The 20,343-nt window shown below is 37.7% G+C and overlaps 1 protein-coding gene across 1 annotated transcript in view; it reads left to right on the top strand.

Moving 5' to 3' along the window:
• GABBR2 (gamma-aminobutyric acid type B receptor subunit 2) overlaps positions 1-20,343 on the top strand; it is a 498,889-nt gene that overhangs the window by 222,410 nt on the left and 256,136 nt on the right. Inside the window, exon 4 of the mRNA XM_054381694.1 lies at positions 12,942-13,043. Coding sequence (XP_054237669.1) covers positions 12,942-13,043 — 102 coding nt within the window. The remainder of the gene's footprint in view (positions 1-12,941; positions 13,044-20,343) is intronic.

The raw sequence follows: 20,343 nt of genomic DNA, 5'->3' as shown, positions 1-20,343 counted from the left end.
GTTCTGGTGAAGTCAAATGCATAACCCCAAATGCATAACCCCCTAATGATGCTATGTGTATTCTCTCCTCCTTAAGAGAGCTAAAAATCAAGCATTATGTGTGCTTTTGAAGCTACAGAACAGTTTTTCATGCCAGATTGCTGTTCGTTCTGATGGGGATACAGAAGGGTAAAGTCTGATTCCAGGTTCAGTGAATTTCAGGCACAATCCATAATGTTAAAATGAAAAGGGCAGTGGCAGTAAAAAGCGTTACCTCACACGGGCTGGGTGTCAAGAGGGAAGGGACAGGCTCTTCTCCGTTGCACCCTGTGATAGGACAAGGGGTAATGGATAGAAACTCCAGCACAGGAGGTTCCACCTCAACATGAGGAGGAACTTCTTCACTGTGAGGGTCACAGAGTACTGGAACAGGCTCCCCAGAGGGCTTGTGGAGTCTCCTTTTCTGGAGACTTTCAAGAGCCATCTGGATGTGTTCCTGTGCAACCTGTGCTAGATTCTACAGTCCTGCTCTGGCAGGGGGGTTGGACTTGATGATCTTCAAAGGTCCCTTCCAACCCCTAACATCCTGTGATCTTACAATCCTATGGTCAAGGAGATATCTCCAGTCCATAACAAACAGACATAACTTTCACCACCTGAAGTTGCCAGCAAGTTGCTCGATGACTCAGAATGAAACCGCTTGCTTGACTTGTAGCATAAAATGCTTCAAGTAATTCTTGCATAACCTGGAAGATTATTGTCTTTTGGTTTCCATATATCATCACAAACAGTATTGATAAACTAATCTTTTTGTGTCATCTTCCAGTCATGGATAAAATTGACTTTACTTTCTTAAATCAAATAGCTTGTATTAATGTGAGTCTGGAGGATTCCTCTACAGGAAAAGAGAATGTGAAGCATTTGAAATGGAAAGATGCCAGCATGGTATTTTTAACTATGTTGCTGTAAGATTGAATGCAGCCATAATAAGGCTGCTTACAACAGCATTAATATGCCAAGATGCAGAATCATGGCTGTTCAGAATAACATAAAATAATGTGCAGAATTATTTATAAAGGACTTGATATAAGCTATACCAAGCATTATTGTGATTTATGACACCTTAGGAAGTGGTATTAGAAGAAAGACGTTGCAGAGCATAGAAACCTGCCAAAGGAGAAGAGAAAGAGCAAGAACAATTAATGAAATCATCAAGGGGTTCAAAAAGATATGTACAAGACCCAGGAGAAAATTTCTTTTCTAGAAGGACTTTTCACAGGTAACTGGAGTACAACTTCATCTGACAATTGAAACCTCAGCAGAGGAATTACGTGAATCAAACTGAGACTCTCAAGTACAGTAAATTATCACCACCATATGGCATCCTTCTGAGGATTCTGAAGTAAATAAAGTGTGAAATAACAGTCATACATCCTTGCAGGTACTGTTGCTGCAAGGTTTTCTTCAATATGAAAAAAATATTTTAATAAGTCTTTAAACTTGGAGAATAATTCCCAAACTCTGAAATAATATTTAATCACCTGGAAGTCCTAGAAAACAGGATGAAAATGTTCTCTAACAGAGCCACTAGTTTGTCTTGCTTTACCTGAGTTTAACTTAGATGAAAAAGTTAATGTAATTGAAAGTTGGCACAGCTTATATTAAATTGATTAGTTTAACTAGCATGGGCTAACTGAATTATTAAGTAGCTTGCTTATCTAACTTTCTGTTTTACATATGAGTGTGATTATGGCTTCTACACATTTTTTAATATGCTTGGTATTTTTAACAGAAGTGGTTACTCTCCAAAGTCTTCAGCAGAAGATAATCATGTCTGACTTGATTAATTTAGGGAAATCATCAATGTGTATGTGATAGTGCAGTTGAGATTTACATCTACAGTCCTTTCTGTAGATGAAACCACGGTTGGGCATCTGAGGAAGATCTATTTCCCCACATATCCTAGATTAGGCAGCCTTTCAGCTAGTCTAATATACTATGCATCTTATTTGAAATAGAGAGTTGTGTGAGGAGATCCAAAGGGAAGAATTTGGTTCCCACAAAAACTGGATTTCAACCTTCTTTTGGATTATAGACTTGAAAACGAGAAGGGAAGAAATTTTCTTGTAACAGTGACAGTATCTCAGTACATAGTTTTACAGCTCCTCGGTTCTTCCAGTACAGATGAGTGAGTGCAAAGTCTTGATGCCAACAATTACAGCCATATTCACACTCATGCTTCAGAAATTCTGAGCTGCTACTGACTTGCTGGGTCCTACAAACAGGGAGGATACAGCCAAAGAAAACTATGCTTCAGAAGTATTTATGAATTTTTTTCAGTTTTCTGCCTTATAAAAATGAATAAAGATGATGTTTGTCACAGAGAGCTGATGCTGAAGCGTTTTGACAGAATTATCAGATCAGCAGTGCTTGAATGTGCAGAAGGTGGGCATTTGGATTTGCAAATTGGTTGTTTCCTCGTGATCACAAGAATGGTATTAGTGAGCACCTGAGTGTATTAAACAGAATAATCAGTATGTTATAATTCTTATTTTAAAGACTTCTAAAAGTTTTTTCAATTATCTTTGATGAAACATGTAGATGACATTTCAATACATAACACTGTAAGAAATGTATTATTACTTTAGTGTCATATATCTTCAGTTTAGTTTCTTCTAACTTTAGTTTTCAAATGGATTAAAGTTAGAGCCATCAGTACAATGATCTGTGAAATTCCAGTCTTAAGAAAACAGAAAAGGATGACACAATTTAATAGACAAGTGCAAGTGAAAAAGTTCTTTGAATGTAAATGATACACAGTGAAGAGAAAAAGGAAAAAAATGTTAAACTCCCAATGAGTTGTTTCTGCTCATTAATATCACTCCAGTTGGCATCTAATTTAGTTCTCTGATGTAGCAGAACCTATTTGGGTCAGAAGAGACAGAAGGTACTTTATTTCGAATACAAAGAAACATGGAGCTGAAGCATGGTTTCCATGGTAGGATTTTCATGTCCGTGGCACCAAATGGTGCAACATTATCCTGTGATGATTGAATACCCTTGAAGTGGTGTCTGTTTTCCCCTTTATACGTGGAAGAAATTATAGACTTCAAAGTTTAAAGCGCAGGAGGTTTTTTAACAAAGTTGATCTAAACAAAACTGTTTGGAGGAGCACATTGCCCAGAGGAAATTAAGTTAATAAAATGCTTTATTAAACTGCTTTCACATTTTAAGCAAAGCTGTCTCTCCACTCCTAAGAAGCCTATTCTAAGTGTATTGCAGTGAGGACAATCACTTACAAAGTTCGTGCACAGAATAGAATTAAATCTTATCTTGATATTGCTGACCTTTCCATACTTAGGAAGTCTGAGGAGTGTGGATTGCTATTTTGGAGGATTACTGTTATATTGTAATAATTCCATGTAATCTGCATTCCCATAGATGTATTTTCTATAATCTCCCTTCCATCAGAATGTTATCTAATTTTTATATTAGCTAAAATATATATTCATAGCTTTCAGCTGATAATAAGATTTACTTCTGGATGAGAGGTTTTCATAAATATTGACATAGTCTCTTAAGTCTAATGAAACGAACCCAGTAGTAAATAAGCATAGCTGCACTACAACAGCTAAGCACATATTAAAACTTAAACTGTCCCAGGTTTCTGAAAGAAAAAAATAACAAATAAATAAAGACTTCCAAGCTTTTCACAAACCCCATGGTTTGTACAAACCTTCTTTACCAGCCAAGAAGCAGAAGAATCTGCGTGCGATCAGACTGAGGGTGCAGGGAAGTACTCCAACCCTCTGACCTTGTCCTGAGAACATTTATGAAGGTAAGGGATCTCTGTGGTTTCTAAGTTATAGTAGATGCTACTGGTACTGGAGCACTGTTTTGAGAGAGAATTAGATTTTGAGACCTGAGATTCAGCTACAGTTCAGATGTCTGTAAACTCTTGTCTGAGTGTCATCTAACCTCCATTAATAGTTAATGGAGAAAAGACAGAGGGAGTTGAAGGGTGCAATCCATCTCACCTCTTTTAGACATCTATTTATCGATGAGAGGACTCATTCTTTAGAACTACCCATTTATCTTCAGTTTGCCAATATCCGTGTAACACCTTACCTAGTTAGTGTTGGAATAAAAAATATTTCATCCATCATGGATAGAGACACATTACATAGATGTGTAAATGTTACTGTTGCTTTCATTCTACTTAATCAAGGAGGATTTAGCATAAAGATACTTCCCTTTGTAATTATAAATCATAGCTGATAAGAGTTTTTTAAACAATATTTAGTTATTGATCATACTGTTTTGTCAGAATTATCCCTCTCCATGAATTCTCCTCAGAATTCTTTTGGTAAATAAGCTCTGAGTAATAAATGTCTTTGATTCATGCACATGTAGGAATTACTAATGATTACTATATTGAGTCCCTAATTTTTGGTTCAGTAATTAGTCCATTTGCTACATGAAAACTATTATGGAAGAGTTTTTGAGAGTGCTGTAATAGTGTATGCTTTGTGATAGTTTTCTAAGCTGTGATTTTTTTTTTCTGTGATAGCATGAGACCTTCCTTCTTGTTTTATGCTTATTTCCTAGTCTAGACCAAATCCACCAATGTAAAGCAGATTTGCTATGTGTTCTAAGTAGTTTTAAAAAGACATTTTTGTCTAATCACTTACTCTAAACCTTGTGAAATTTTATTTGTCACGAAAAAAGATACAGATACATTCTCTAGTTTGCATTCTATGTTCTAGTAGCACTCCATATATAACAATATAGAGTGACTTTATTTGTCGGTCTCTACATTCTCTCCTAGATGAAGTGTTCAATATATCAACACTCCTAGTTACTTGAATGCTTGCACCAACTTCTAGTAGTCCTATTAAATTCACTTGCTTTAATAAACAAGCATTTCTAAATTTATTTAATCATTTGTGCTTCTGGTGTTGGTTTACGTACTATTAAATAATATATCCTCAATATGGTCCCTGTTTACTTTCATAATACCTGGTATGAAAATTACTATCCCATAATCTTACAACCTCCAGACCCTTTGTTTTGTTCTGCTATCATTAAGAGTCAAGTCTGATAAAGCTGTAGAAGAGTGGTTGTCCTATTTATCTGGAAGCCATCAGAACTGCATTGCCTTCAGTTTGGTAGATGGCATCTCAAACTGAAGGAACCAGAAGTATATTTTCTGTGTATTTTCTTCTTCACTTTTGTTCATCCATGCTCCTGAAATCTTCATATGAACTTCAGTTGTTTCTTACAGCATATATTATTAACTTTGAATCCTTGCCTACTGTCTACTGGGATCCTTTCTGGCTTCACACTGCATTGTCCACTTTTTCCTGTAAGGAATGTACCAGACCTTTTCCTTCCCTGTTGTAGTACAGAGTTATGTGTTTACTTGTCTTTACATCCAGTCTTACTAAAGAGTTTGTTTCTTAGGATTGCTCAAAATCCTGCTGAATCTATTGTGCAGGTCATTACAAAGCTTGTAGACTGAAGGAAACTTAATTTGCTAATACTTTGTCGTAGTGTAGATTCCTATTTCTTTCCCCTAGCTAAAGTTATATTTTACTGTAATATGCTGGCATCTTTGAATACCTGATAGCAAGTGATGCACCTCTTGATAAAATGGATTGATGTTATCTTTTTTTTTTTCTGCAATCACCTTCTAACTCAAACTGTTTGTAAATCACCTGAAAACCCCTTAATAAGCACCCCCCCCCCTTACCACAAGAACCATAAATTCCTAATAATTCTTTTTACACGTAACTATTAGGTTTAACAGTAGAGTTCATCATTTTGTTTGGCTTCTATGACCAAAAAAAAACATGAAAAAAATTTTCTAAGTTAGAAAATTCAAGGGGAAATTAGAGTATTTTGTGTGTGGCTTTATAAAGGTTTATGTTTAAACAGGTATGTGTGGTAGCAATGCATATGTAAGTTTTATGTGAATTCATATTTACTGCGTTGACAGGCAGAAAATGAGCAATTTTTCACTGGAAGCTACAGTTATATACATATACACCACCAATAAAATATCCTATTTTTGTTCTGTTATTGTTAGTATTATTATTACTGTAGTGCAAAACACTCAGTCTGAAACACTCAGGCTCTTCTTACAGGCAAGAATTATGTTGATTGCATTTTGGTTTTGGATTAAATACAAGTGCTAGAGTCTTAATTCAATAAAAGGTTATATTTTTCTTGAAACCCTGTATTGACAGTTTTACTAAGTAAAAACCCAATATCCCAGGATTCCTTCTTCCCCTCCCTGAAAACCACACACAATATATGATTTAAAAAAACAAACAAACAAACTAGACAAAAAAGGAAATCTGACACATCTCTGATTTTATTTCTCTTTTGTGCAGTAAAATATTTTTGTTTGGTTGGTTTTGTGGTCGTTTGGTTTGTTTTGTTTTCTGTAAATAGGACTATTTTCTAATAACTAGAATGATATTTTAATGTTTCATTTTGGTTATCTACACTATATATTTGGTTTGTGTTATCTTTATGGTCAAAATAAGCTTCTACTTCCTCTTTCTTTTTTTGTAATCCCAAATGATGTGAATACCAATCAAAGTATACCTTAGTTTTCTTCTTTATCTAAGGACAGTGTCATGCATCAATATTTAGTATTGCACAATTTTTCTTCCCCAGAAGACAGTATTGCTTGAAACTAAGCTTCATTCAGTGCTTTTACACTTCTAAATAAGAGTAATGTGCTTGTTTCATTGGAATTAAAACAGGGATATTTGTTTGCTTGGAATGCATTGTATAAAGTGAGATTCCAGAAACTGTAATCTGTCCTTTGCATTTACTCACAGTTTATATTTTGTCTATGTAATGAGGAAATACTGTTTTTTTTTTTTTAGTTATAACTCATGCATCTGTTTTGTACACATATCTCTGTAATGAAAGTCATACAGTACAACGTTATAAAGCACACAGTATAAATCTTGACAGCAGGAAATCTTAGTAAAATATCTGACTGTATAATCCATCTGGTCTGACCAGTTCTCATTCATTAGGAGTCTCTTATGATCAACATCTGGTAGGATTAGACTGCCCTGAACAACAAGGATTTAGCTTGCAGTACTTACATGCAGCTTTAGTAACCCAGAAGGTCATCAGAAATATCTGTTAAAAGCAAAGTAGTATGATTAATCTGAAAATTATTAAATTTATTTTGTAACTGGCAGGGTTAGTATTAAATGAGGGAACTATGCCTTTTAGATTTATAATTTGGAACCTATTTTGAAGCATCAGTTGATGGAAATTCCTGAATCCAAACTGTCATCATTAGATTGCAAAAATCCTTTTAAATTTATAATTTGGAACCTATTTTGAAGCATCAGTTGATGGAAATTCCTGAATCCAAACTGTCATCATTAGATTGCAAGAATCCTGAAAAATTCATTAGGCATATCTGATTTATTTACTGTTTTCACATGGGAAAAGGGACAGTATTGGCTTGATAAAAATGAAATACTGTGCTAGCTATTTACTGCTGATGAGCAGGTGCTTGCACTAATAATGCTACTGAAGTGGAAAGATTGCCACCCACAACTCAGGACACTGTTTCAGGTCAGCCTTGCCTCACCAATGTTGTGAGAGCACTGATCTCTATCACACCTCTGCCTGGCATAGACCCTGTTGGTTTGGACCTGTTCCCTAGCTTGACCTCTGACCTGTCTTGTCAGTACAGACCTGCCCAGGGATCACAGGACTCTGTCTGATCCTGGTTATTCTCACCAAACCCAGTTGTGTCCCAGACTTGTGGGTGGACTTCCCAGCTTTACCCTGGAACTGCCTTGTTGATGAGAACTTCCCTGAAAGTGTAGTCTCATGACTGATGCTGACTCTTTTCTCCAAACCTGTCCTGCTTCCCTCCCTGGGGGGCTGGCTGTTTCCAGGGCAGTCTTGTTGCTTTCATATCTTCTTCCTTATGGAGCATGCTGCACTCCAGCATGCACTTTCTTTCCTTGAACCTACACCCATCCTCTGGGATACAGACCGCAAGAGTGTTGCTCTCTAGTCATTCTATCTAATCTCTTAGTTTGCTGCAGATTGAAGAAATTAATTTCTTCCTTGGCAATGCAAGTTCTTGGACCATCAAAACCACCTTCCCTTACAGGTGTGGGGCCAGGAGGAATGAGGAGTAAAAGCTAACTGCCTTACATCCCATGTTTTCTTGTACTTTGAGCACAAGGGCCGTCCTTTTCTGCCTGCTACTACATCCCCTCCTCATGACACAAAGTCTTCATTTTTTGGAGTTTGCTCCTGGGTAAACATTTGCACTCCAGTAATTTTTGAAGCTGACCACACATCACAGACCTATTAAATATGTGATATGGTGAAATATTTATTTCATCTAGCTTTGTATGCAGCTCAGTGTAAAAGAAACTCTTTTTTTTTTTTTTTTTAAAACCTGTGAGCATAGAATCCTAGACTCAGACTCAATAGAATCATAGAATGGTTTCAGTTGGAAGGGGCCTCCAAAGGTCATCTGGTCTAACCCCCTCTGCAGTGAGAAGGAACATCCTTAACTAGATCAGGTTGCACAGAGCCCTGTGGAACCTCACCTTGGATGTCTCCAGGGGTGGGGCCTCAACCACCTCCCTGGGCAACCTGTTCCAGTGTTCCACCACCCTCATGGTAAAGAACCTTTTCCTAACATCCAATCTAAACCTACTCTTCTCTAGTTTGAAACCATTGCCCCTCGTCCTATCACTACAGGTCTTTGAAAATAGAAAACTAGTATCTCTAAGCAGTGGTTAGTGAAACCTTCCAGGTCTGTTGATGATCAGGTCTTCAGGACTGGTAATTCCTCTTTTGGGAAAATGAAATGTTGGTGTCTTTGAAGTGCATAAAACTTATATAAACAGACACAGAGTTATGACATCCATCAAATTATTTACAAGGAACTAAACCCACATACAATTATATTACTTCTGTATTGTCAGTGCAAGATTTACTTGGAAACTACACATTCCCACAAGAGCTTAATGCAATTTTGTTACAACTTTTTAGAGCAATTTCCTCCAGTTGAAATTATCCTATTCTACACAATAAAGAAGCAGAAGTATAGTAGTTTACAAATTTCTTTATTCAGAGTTGGTGGATGAAACAATTACTGCTGAGCAATAAAAGTGCCTGTACTGCTTTCCAGGACTGCGAGCATCTGCTGAAACTAGACATGCAGCATTTTGTTTTAAAAAACTTAATCCAAAATTGAGACATTTACTACATTTGCTACTGGAGGTAAGGTTTTGCAAATTCTGATGTTGGACCCAAATCCAAATCAGACGATTCTGGAATTAAATTTATTTGAAGGAAGTGAAAAACTTCTGTAGGGAGAAAAGCAAAAATTTTCAATTCTGTGAGATACTTAGAATATTTAGAAAGAAAGAAAGGAACCTGAGAAAGGTGGACAAAAAGTGTGGAAATGGGAAACAAAGCTTGGAAAACATAATGAAACTACCCGCAGACCTCAGATTAGAGGTCATAGCATTGAAAGAAGAAAAACCCCACATTGTCCTCTAGAAAAAAAATGTAACCCTTTGTGGTAGTTTTAAGCTATGCCTTTAAAAACTTTTCACAGATCTCGAGCAGAAAGTAGTAAAATCACAATTGGGTGTAAAAAGAAAAATAATGATTATTCTAAACAATTCCACTGGAGAGATATTTACCGTAAGATTTAATTCCCAAAACAATCTCTCTCTGTCTTCTCGCTTCTTTGCTGTGGGACAGACTAATTTGCTTTTGCTTGACCTTGGCTGCATCGTTTTGGCTAAGTCTAATATCTCTGCTTCTGTCTCTTGTTCCTTTTGTACAGGGTGTCAAAGGAGAGGCAGGGAGAGAGAAGCTCTTAGCTTCCCCTGGTCTTTGGCCAGGGGGGTCCTTGTGCTGTTCATTAATTGTAAATACTTGTACATATTGTAAATATTATATATTTGTACATATTCATTGCATTCCACTGTAGATTGTAGTTTTGCTTGTAAAATACAGCTTCCGTTTGCTTCCAGATGAGCTGGTCTGGCAAAGTTAATGTTGGGGGGCAATTTTCAACCCACCACAATCTTGTAAATTCCTGTAAAGTTCCTAGTATTTTCTTGTGCTAATGGAAAAGAATCACCTTCCTTCTGTCAAAATCTCCACAACAGATGCATCTGAAAAGCATCCAACATCTGATTGTGGCAATGAATGGAAAAGGTTTCCAACTTCTGTGGCACCATATCCCATAAGGTGTGTCTTTTGGGAACTTAATTGGTAGTTTAGTGAAAAATCTAAAGAGCTACGAAAGCTGCACAATACTGGGCTTCTAGTGGATGGGGCAGGGGGGTTATCAAGGAAATTCTTTAGGGGCTGAATTTAAATAAGTGTTCCTCAGGAAAAAAAGTTCATATTTTTTCTCAGTAAAAATGAATATGCCTTTGAATACTTCAGTTGCAGAGTTCATGAACAAGTTCTGAAAGGAAGGAATCTCTTGTTAATAATATTCTAATTTGACTGAACAGTATTTGGTGAATCAGCTCAGCTGAGTAATGTCAATCTAGTCTCTTTGAAATTAAAATAATTAGTGGAAGTGCTAAAAAAGAAAAAAAGTAAACCTGCAACTAACCCATGTCTCGTTTTATAGAAATAGGACAGTATGGGGTAGAAACATAGGAGGATTTCTATGCTTTTGGTTCTGCTAACCAAAGACAATTTTTACTTTTTCTTAGTAACATGATAGTTTTGGAGAACTTTCATGCTGGGTAGAAGGATTTTGGACATTAGCTAAACTAAGATCAAAGGCACTCTGTATTCTTTTGTTATCCCTGATGGTTTGTTACAGAAAAACAATTTTTCTTTTTACGGAGAAAGACCTATACCATAAGGAGCAGTTAATGCTGTTCCTGGAGATTAAATATCAATCATTCATGTTAGTAATCTACCAGCAGAGAATGGAGTCATTACTGATCAGATCATTTTGTGTTAGTGAATGTGCTTAAAAATCAGTTGTAACATCACAAAAGGGTGAAGGATAAAGCTCAATTGTTGGGGGACTGTAAATGTAAAAAATAATGTAAACGTATGTCTCTGTAATTTTAAAGCACGACTAAAAGGGTAAGATGATGCACAGGCCCTGAAAGAAGTAATTAAGGCAGCCAGTGTAGTAACGATCTTTAGGAAATACCTCACTGGTCAACCAAGAAACTTGGGAAAAACAGCACAAAAACATGAAATGCTGTTTGAGGATCTATTAATGCAATTTCTACATTGCAGAAGAATCTTTGTCTTGAAGAAATTTGCAAAAATACAAAAAAGTTTTAATGTTCCTTTTTTTAAATTTTATTTTTACCAAAAGCTATTGCCATCATATCAAAAGCATATCTAAAAGTAGCATATCAAATAAATGTATTAGTTGCATGATAATTATGCTCGTAAGAAATACGCCTACCAGAACCACTAACATACTCAGATTGGGAGGATGCTTTGAATCATATATTAAAGAAAGGCTGAAAGATTACTGAAGAGATGAGTTTGTCTTGAAAGTAAAGCTGCCAGAAGAATGCAGAAGTCTCACCTGTGACCTTTCGTATTTCATTGCATGTCCTTTTACTGTCTGCTTAGGCATGAGTGCAACAGACTTTCAACAGAGGAAATTTAGCAATAGCTGAGTCTTATTTTTGCGTGGATAAAATATCATCTTTTTATATAAACTTTATGGTTATTTGAACTCAAAGGAAGAAGTTCCTGCTGTTGCAGGATAGATACCACCTCCTCTTCCTTACTTTGGTCATGTCCCTGTATATCAAATATTTTCAGATTGTTTTGAATGAACTGTGCTTCTCTGCCAAAGGAGGTCAAGGAAAAGGACAGTTATAAGGGAAATTTAAACTATGTAATTCCATACATATCCCATACAGATAGCCATTGAAAAGTGTCTGCCTGTGACTATAGACGTCTAAATTTTCCTGTTTAATATCATATATGTTTTCCACATATTGTATTTTTCTGTGTTTGCGTTTGATATATCTGCTTTACACTGATTTCCTTCTCCTATTTCTAACAAATAAATAAAAAAGACAATCAGTGCAATACATGTGATCATAATGTTACTAAATTAAAACTGGATTGTCACTCTTCATTTTTGTCTGTAACTGTGTTACATATAGCTAATTTTTTTTTGCTCATCTATTAGAAAAAGTAATATGAACCTCTGATTCTGTAGTCAAACGAGTGGAGGAAAATGAGCAGTGACTAAGAGAGAAAGTAGTTATACGGAAGAAAATCCTGCATCTGTAAAATGTATTGCTTTGTATGTTTTCTGATTTCTTTGTGCTATCAGGCAGCTCAAAGAGGACAGAGTCTTGACACTGTAAGAAAAAAAAAAGGTGGAAAAAATCTGTTGGTATTGTTGCATGTGTCACCTCAGGACAAACCATGATTCTTGCTGCCCCATGATAAGATGAACGCTTTAAGAAAGTGGGAAGGGACAGAGAAGTTCATTAAGCTTTACAAGTCTCTTGACTGATGTAAGCTATGGTCTGCTGATTCATGCTAGGACCAGCTGACAGCTGTTTCAAATGTGTACTCAGCACTAAAAACACATTATTTTCCTTGATTTTTACCTTTATACAGTCTCAAACATGACTTCAGCTAAAACAAAGATTTTGGTCTTAACAGCTCTGGAAATACACAGGAATTGTCTATCCCCATAATGCAAAATGGGAGCCCACTGTGAAATTTTGTCATTTGCAGTAAATCACTTTGTGTAGTACACCCATTGACATTATGGTTGTAAAAGAATGGTGCCTTGATCAGATTTTAGGTGAAATGGGGAAAAAAAAGTGGGTTCGTATATCATTGTCATGATCATTGCTTGTCATTACAGTGATCAATGTACTCCATCTGCTTCCTCCTCACTAGTTTTTCTCAACTTCTGACAGGTGAGGAATGATCTGACTGGTGTCCTTTATGGTGAAGACATTGAGATTTCAGATACTGAGAGTTTCTCCAATGATCCTTGCACAAGTGTAAAGAAGCTGAAGGTATGTGCTGCTGTATTAGGAATAAAGAAAAAGTGTTGATTGTGTCACAGCATTTGATTTTATTTTTTTCCCCTATGAAGAAGTCTAATAAAACAAAAATTGCTTAGGAATGATGCTAGATTCCATTGCATAAAAAGGGTTTTTAAAAAAGGCATTTTGAGGGGCTAGCCCTGCTTAAGTCAATGAATATCTATACATATAGCAAATGTTTTTATAGTTCCTGATAGGAACACTAAGTAAAGCAAAACACCAGTCTTAGTGATACATCTGTGCAAGCTCTTGAGGTTTGGAACCAAAATGGTTATGATGTAAATTATTGTCTAGCAAAAGCATTGAATATCTTCCCGCTAGCTTCATTACCCATTTTATATTAACTTATTTGCTTTTATCATATGCATTATTTTATATGAATCGGGGCGGGGGGGGGGGAAGGAAAAATAAACATGATAGCAGAATAATTTATTATCCTTCCATTACTATAATGATTTATTAGGTTCCTGACAACCCATCAAATTAAAACTATATTTTAGCATTACCACGCAGTGGAACCAATAATAAAATAAACATAGGAAGTATGAATCTTAAACTATATATGCACATTTAAAAATGAGGGAACAGCAAAGAAAAGCACTTTTAGTGATAATCAAAAAATCACAGGCATCAAATGCATATGACACACAATCAAAGCCACATTCCTGGAACTACTTAAATATGTCTAAAACAGGTTTAGAAAAAAAAAGTAAATTTGCATGGCATTAAAACCCCAAAATTTAAGCAAGGTTTTCCATCTGCATAAGCCTAGACCAGTACTGAAGCTAGCTGAAAAGGTTCTGAAACATGCTAAACGAAGTGTGCTTTATTGTTCCCACAGGCTAGAGTTGTAAGCCTGAATGCTAAAAGTATAAACAGGTAAAGATTATGTTTGCAGGAAGCTGTTTGTGTCTCTAAGCCAGTTTGCATTTCCTTGGTTGAAAAGGCTCCAATTGTATTATCAGTAAAGTCCATATTTTTTTTTCAAATCAGAGAAATAATAAATTTGAAGGCAGAGCTATTTAAATCAATAAATGATGTAGTAACAGGAGAAACAAAAAATGCATATGTGAGTATTTAGGCTGAAGGCTGGAAAAAAAGCAATGAGATTCCAGCCTTCCTGCATGTCAGCAGCATTCTGTTTGTTTTATAGGGAAGATGAAAAGACTGTAACAAATAATATATGAAAGTTATCTTTTGATTTCTTCTTTAAAACAAATTACTGCAACAATAATTATGCAATTGTCTAGGCAATCTCTTATTTTGGTCAGGAATATAAAATTACTTGGACTAGATGACCTCTAGAGGTCCCTTCCAGCCAGTGCATTCTATGACTCTTCCTTAGGCACATGTGTCAGCCACAAGTTAGCTATCCAGTTCTAAAAACGTTCATTCCTTTCTTCAAGATGTAAACCTAAGATAGGTAAACTGGTATCTGCTCACTGTACTTGTGATTCAAGTAGACACAAAATACATTTAATTTTTGTAAACACAATTTAAATTAATTAATGATTATGCCATACAAAATAATAACATCTGGTATAATTTGCAGAAATATTTGTTTTCTCTTTTTCCCAGCGATGCCTTCATTTTTATTGCATTGTCTCCAGCCTCTTTGAATCACAGTTGGAAAGTAAATTTATGCTTAAAGATGTCTTTGAAACTTAATGTTTTGTTAAAGAACGGAAAGTTGGAGGATATGCATTCATACATCAACTTAAATCTTTACAAATTCTAAGCATGCACTGGCAAATTGTAGAGCAATAACATTTCTGCATCAAACTTTCTTCTGTATTGCACATAGGAAAAATAAAAACAAATAGCACAAAAATTGCAGTATATGAATTCCACTTCAATGAAAGGGTTTCCATCTCATCTATCAAAATACAATGAGTGTTTTGGATACTGACTGAACATTCTAACAGTCAATTTTAAAATGTTGGCTGATGAACAGGTTTGGAAGCAGCTTCAACCTATGTGAGTGACGTATACAGTAACACAAACATCAGCAAGTTTTGCAGCATGTTGTGATAGTGTCAGCTCACATCCTGTGGTTGACCTTTAGTGATACCATAGCTAAGGTCAGAGGCTTGTCTATAGTTCAGGTGGACATCCATGAATTTAGAAGGCAGAACATGTGGATAACTCTATCGACAAAGTACCCAGCTTTGAGTACATTTATTGATAAAATCTTGACTGTCATGTGCATGGTAGAGAATAAGACAGATTATCTGAGCTTTTCAATTTAGATATTCCATAAAGAGCCTGCCAAGACATTGACTTTTCTTGGCAGATGAGATATTGTAGCAATTCCTCTCTGGGAAGCTGTGTAATACAGCATTGTGGTGTTATTCATTAGAAACGAGGCATTAAAATCTGATCAAAGAAGGGAAGCTCTGCAGGCCAAAAAAGAAATAGCTGCCTATTCCAGCATAATGTACATCACTCCAAAACTCTGGAAAGGCTGAAGGCAGTGGAGGAAACAAGTTGTTTTTCATCCTACAGTGGAGCATCTTAGATGTCTTGATCCTCACTCTCTTCATGGTTTATACTACTCAGCTGCCAGTAGTACCAGACACTTTATTTTTAGTGGATTAATATCCTCTTCTATGTGAAAGAAATAAGGAAGCAACTCCATCATTCTTTTTGGAGCCTGTGCTATAGTTTTCATTTATAAAACATGTTTTTGTGGAGAGTCTGCTACAACTGTGGGTAAATGAAGTGTAACTGTTCTTAATTTTCTTGTTTGAACTTTAGCCCATATGGTAGCATATGCATTGCTTACTGAGGGGCAAAGCTTAAATGCTGATATAGCTACTCTGATCTCTGAGAAGAGTAAATATGACAGCTCACCATCTGGCAAATGGTCTAAACATTGGTCTTTTTATATAAGTGCAGTTTGGGGAGTTGTCTTCCCCCAGGGATGTTTTTAATCATCTCATAGATCACCTGTCTAGTTCCATGAATTAAAAACTCTTCTGTCAAATATGCTTTAGCTCCAAGCAAGCAATTTACAATTCTGTGAGAGAGTTCTTGACACTTGCTGGGACTCAGTGGGTGACTTTGTTTGATGCCTACAAGAGAGATACACCACGTGAACTTGCATCGGTCTCATGAGGGTAGATGTAAAAGAATAGTATGTCCTTGCCAGGAAATCATACTGGTTGAGATTCAGTTAACAGTGTCACTGAAGAGGGGAAAAAAATATATCCCAATAAGTGGCTGATGTATCTCTTTGCATGGGACTGTAAGGTGGACATATACCCTGGCCTGTGAATGTTGCCATGAACCCAGCCCTGATAAACAGCTTGAGTACTGGGTTCAGTTCTGGGCACCACAGTACAAGAAAGACATTGAGGTCCTGAAGTGTGTCCAGTGAAGAGCAATGAGGCTGGTGAGGGGTTTGGAGGGCATGTAGTACAAGGAGCAGCTGAGGGAGCTGCGGTCGTTTAGTCCAGAGAAGAGAAGGTTAAGATGAGATCTTACTGCTCTCTACAACTACCTGAAAGGAGGTTGTAGTGAGGCCTGTGTTGGTCTGTTCTCCCAGGTAACTGGTGACAGGGCAAGAGGAAATGGGCTTAAGTTGTGCCAGGAGAGGCTGAATATTAGGAAAAATTTCTTTACTGAAAGAATGGTGAGACATTGGAACAGATTGCCCAGGACCTCGTGGAGTCACCATCCATGGTGGAGTCTTTTCCAACTCTAATGATTTCAGGATTCTATGATTCTTTGGTTACAAAACTGCATACTAAAATTTTCACCGTCTTTAACTGCAAGCAATAAACACCCAGGTGCTATATCTCACAGCATAATATTGATATCTGTGTGATTATAAACAGGAGGAATCTTTTATGATTTCCCATACATGACTAGCCAAGTAGAACTATATATTATGTTCATGGTGCAACCTTTTGAATCTGGTCAAAGGAGAAGATACTCAGCCATATAGTCACTCTCAGCTTGACTCTGTGACCCCATACTCTCCACTTAGCCTAGCAACATGCCTGTCTCATTCTGTGTCTTCATCCCAATATGAAGTTCCTTGCTTACTCAATTCTATATTCTGCTTCTCTGATTTCTCATCTCCCTCTGAGTACTTTTGTCTTGGTTTTTGTTACATTTTCTTCTGGGCTTTCTGAGATCGCCTTGTCCTAACAGCAATTATTTCTTCAGTTTCCTATTTTCCATCCTCTTGAAAAGTCCTAATTCTCCCTCCCAAGCTTCTTATTCATTAATGATCTCAAGCCTACTGCTACCACTCCAGGGTTGTTCAACAGGCACCACTGGTGTGTCTTCCCAGTAACTACCCCACTTCTCCAGATGCTTTTGCAAAACAGACACAATGCTCTGCAAGTGGAAGTGAAAAATGACAAGGTTGATGGTTCCCCCATCTTGGAGGTGTTTCTGAGGTTTAGTCAGTCAACACTCCACATCAAACCCTTTTCAATCAAGAAAGAAAAGCTGAGTCAATGTCATGGGTAGCTCACTTTTGAGGTGAGTGGAAGGCTGTCTCAAACCAGAAGTTAGGAAAGAGATGCAGTTCCTTTAAAACATTCCTGCATGTGAAATTAAAGCACAAACAAGGCCAAATATCAAAGCAAGGCTATTTATTAAAGAATAGAGTAAACAAAGCAAAGGAAGAAAAGGGAGAGAGAAGGGGAGGGAAAATGGAGAAAGAGAGAGAGCAAGAGAGAAATTACCACCCCAAGGTGCTTTTCTGTTTTCGGCTGGGAGAAGGTGGGGAGGCATCCCTGGATCCAAGTCCTTTTTGTCTTGTGATGTCTTTGGCCAGAGGAGGGGAGAGGTCCAAGAATCCTGTTGAGTTCCAGCATGTAGTGTTTTCAGTGATGTTCTTTCTCAGAGAAGGCATATCTTGTGACTTTTTATACAGTTCATTTATCAGAGGTCCAACTGGCCCCACACCCTAGTCACATTTCAATGCATACATGACTTCAGGTGTCAGTTCCAGGGGGTCTTTCCTCTGTGCTTGCAGGGGTCTTTGGTTCTCACCTGTTCACCACACCCACCCAGGGCAGTAATGGTCTTACCAGGTGAGCCACCCAGGATGTTCTTATCTTCCTTACACATTTGAAGAGATCTTTCCACCACACCCTGTGGGCAGCTGCTGTCTCGATGGGCAGAGATGAGACACATCTTATCTTTGTTGAGACACTCATCAGTTCTTGATATAATCATCACCTCCCCAGGTGATTTTCATGTTCAGAGAAAGGCCTCTCTCAAAGGCCTGATGTGCAGATCAGACCTAGGTCTTTAGGGAGTCTGTTGCCCTCCTGGGGCCTGGGTTAGTGATGTAAGGAGACAGCTTCCTACCCTGGTACACCCCTCAGACTAATATTCACTGTTGATCTTTCAGATAAGAAGCTATGCATTAGCAACAAGAAGTCCAAGCGCAATGAAGAGAGACTTCAGGGCTTTGGGACAACTAGTTAAGGGATTAGGAGCACAAGTAGTGTTCTCCTCTATCCCTCCAGTTGGCTGGAGTCATGAGGGAATAAACAAGAAGAGCCAGCAGATCAATGTCTGGCTCCAAGCCTGGTGCCACCAGCAGAACTTTGGGTTCTTTAATCACAAGTTGATTTACAGGACATCAGGCGTGCTGGCAACAGATGGGATACGCCTGTTGCAAAGCAGGAATGGGATCCTAGCACAGGATTTTGCAGAACTATAAAACAGATTTGAAGGGAGAAGGGCACAAACCCAGGCTTGCTAGAAATAAGCAGGAGGGCAGGTGCCAACCAAGGATGGTATGCTAGCAGGGTCTTTCAATTGTATGAGATTCAATAAGGCCAAGGGCCGGGTCCTGAACTTGGGTCACAACAACCCCATGTAATGGTACAGGCTTGAGGAAGAGTGGCTGAAAAGCTGCCCAGTAGAGAAAGATCAGCGTATGCTGATCAACAGCTGGCTGAACATGAGCCAGCAGAGTGCTCAGGTGGCCAAGAAGGCAAAAGGCATTGTGGCCTGTATCAGGGATAACGGGAAGTGATTGTTCCCCTCTAGTGAGCACTGGTGAGGCCACATCTTAAGTAATGTGTTAAGTTTTAGGGCCCTCCTTACAAGAAGAACATTGAGGTGCTGGAGCAGATCCAGAGAAGGGCACAAAGCTGGTGAAGGGCCTGGAGAACACGTCTGCGGAGGAGTGGCTGAGGGAACTGAGGTGGTTTGGTCTGCGGAAGAGGAGGCTGAGGAGAAGCATTATCACTCTTTACAACTACCTGAAAGGAGATTGTAGTGAGGTGGGTGTTGGTTTCTTAGCCTGAGGGAATCCTCTCTTGAACGTGCAAATCATCTTGTGATCATGATGATTACATTAAGAACTGAGAAGAACACAGAGAAGATCATCCTGAAACAATGATGAATGATCCAAGAGCAGTGTAAAACCCCTGAGCTATACCAGCTTACTCAGGGAGGAAACATCACCTGGGACATTTAAGGCTAGAGGCAGCATCCCAGGAACACCTCTTCTTCACACACACACACCCTGCCCAAAGAAGGATCATGGGGTAGTGATTATCTTTCCTGCTCTCTCTTTTTCCATTCTCTCTTTTTCTCTCCCTTTTCTTTCTTTCTCTGCTTTGTTTGCTCCATTCTCTCTCTCTTTTAATAAATAGTCTCATCTTGATATGTGACCTCATTTGTGTCTTAATTTCACTCATGGGAATGTTTAAAAGAACAACATCTCCTTCCCAACTTCTGGATCGAGACTTAGCCCTAGTAGCAAGTGAGAGAATGAGTGGAAATGGGCTCAATTTGCACCAAGAGAGGTTTAGATTAGATATGAGAAGAAACTTCTTCACTGAAAGGGTTATCAAACACTGGAATAGGGTCCCCAGGAGGTGGTTAATTCACCATCCCTGGAAGTGTTTAAAAGACACAGATGTGGTACTAAAGGACATGGTTTAGTACCAGACTTGGCAGAGTTAGATAATGATCTTTTCCAGCTGAAGCAAATCTGTGATTCTGGTCTTCCATGGCATAATACTTGAAATGGAGGACTCATGGCCTTCTTTAATAGTCAGTAAACCCCAGTAATTTATGTGTCAACATGGAAACTTAGTAATGTAGACAAAACAACATTTAGATATTGCATCTTGACTGGATCATAAATCCCAAGGATGACAGAATATCAGGGATCATGAAATTCTAGAGCCACAGCTGATCTTTGAACTTGAACCATGAAGCTTTCTAACTGTACATCAGCAATTCTCAATAACTTGGTTTGGATGTGGTTCTCACATTGCAGATTTCC

Source organism: Indicator indicator, chromosome 6 (genome assembly GCF_027791375.1).
Source record: "Indicator indicator isolate 239-I01 chromosome 6, UM_Iind_1.1, whole genome shotgun sequence".
Lineage (NCBI taxonomy): Eukaryota > Metazoa > Chordata > Aves > Piciformes > Indicatoridae > Indicator > Indicator indicator.
This window is presented reverse-complemented; position numbering and strand designations above follow the sequence as displayed.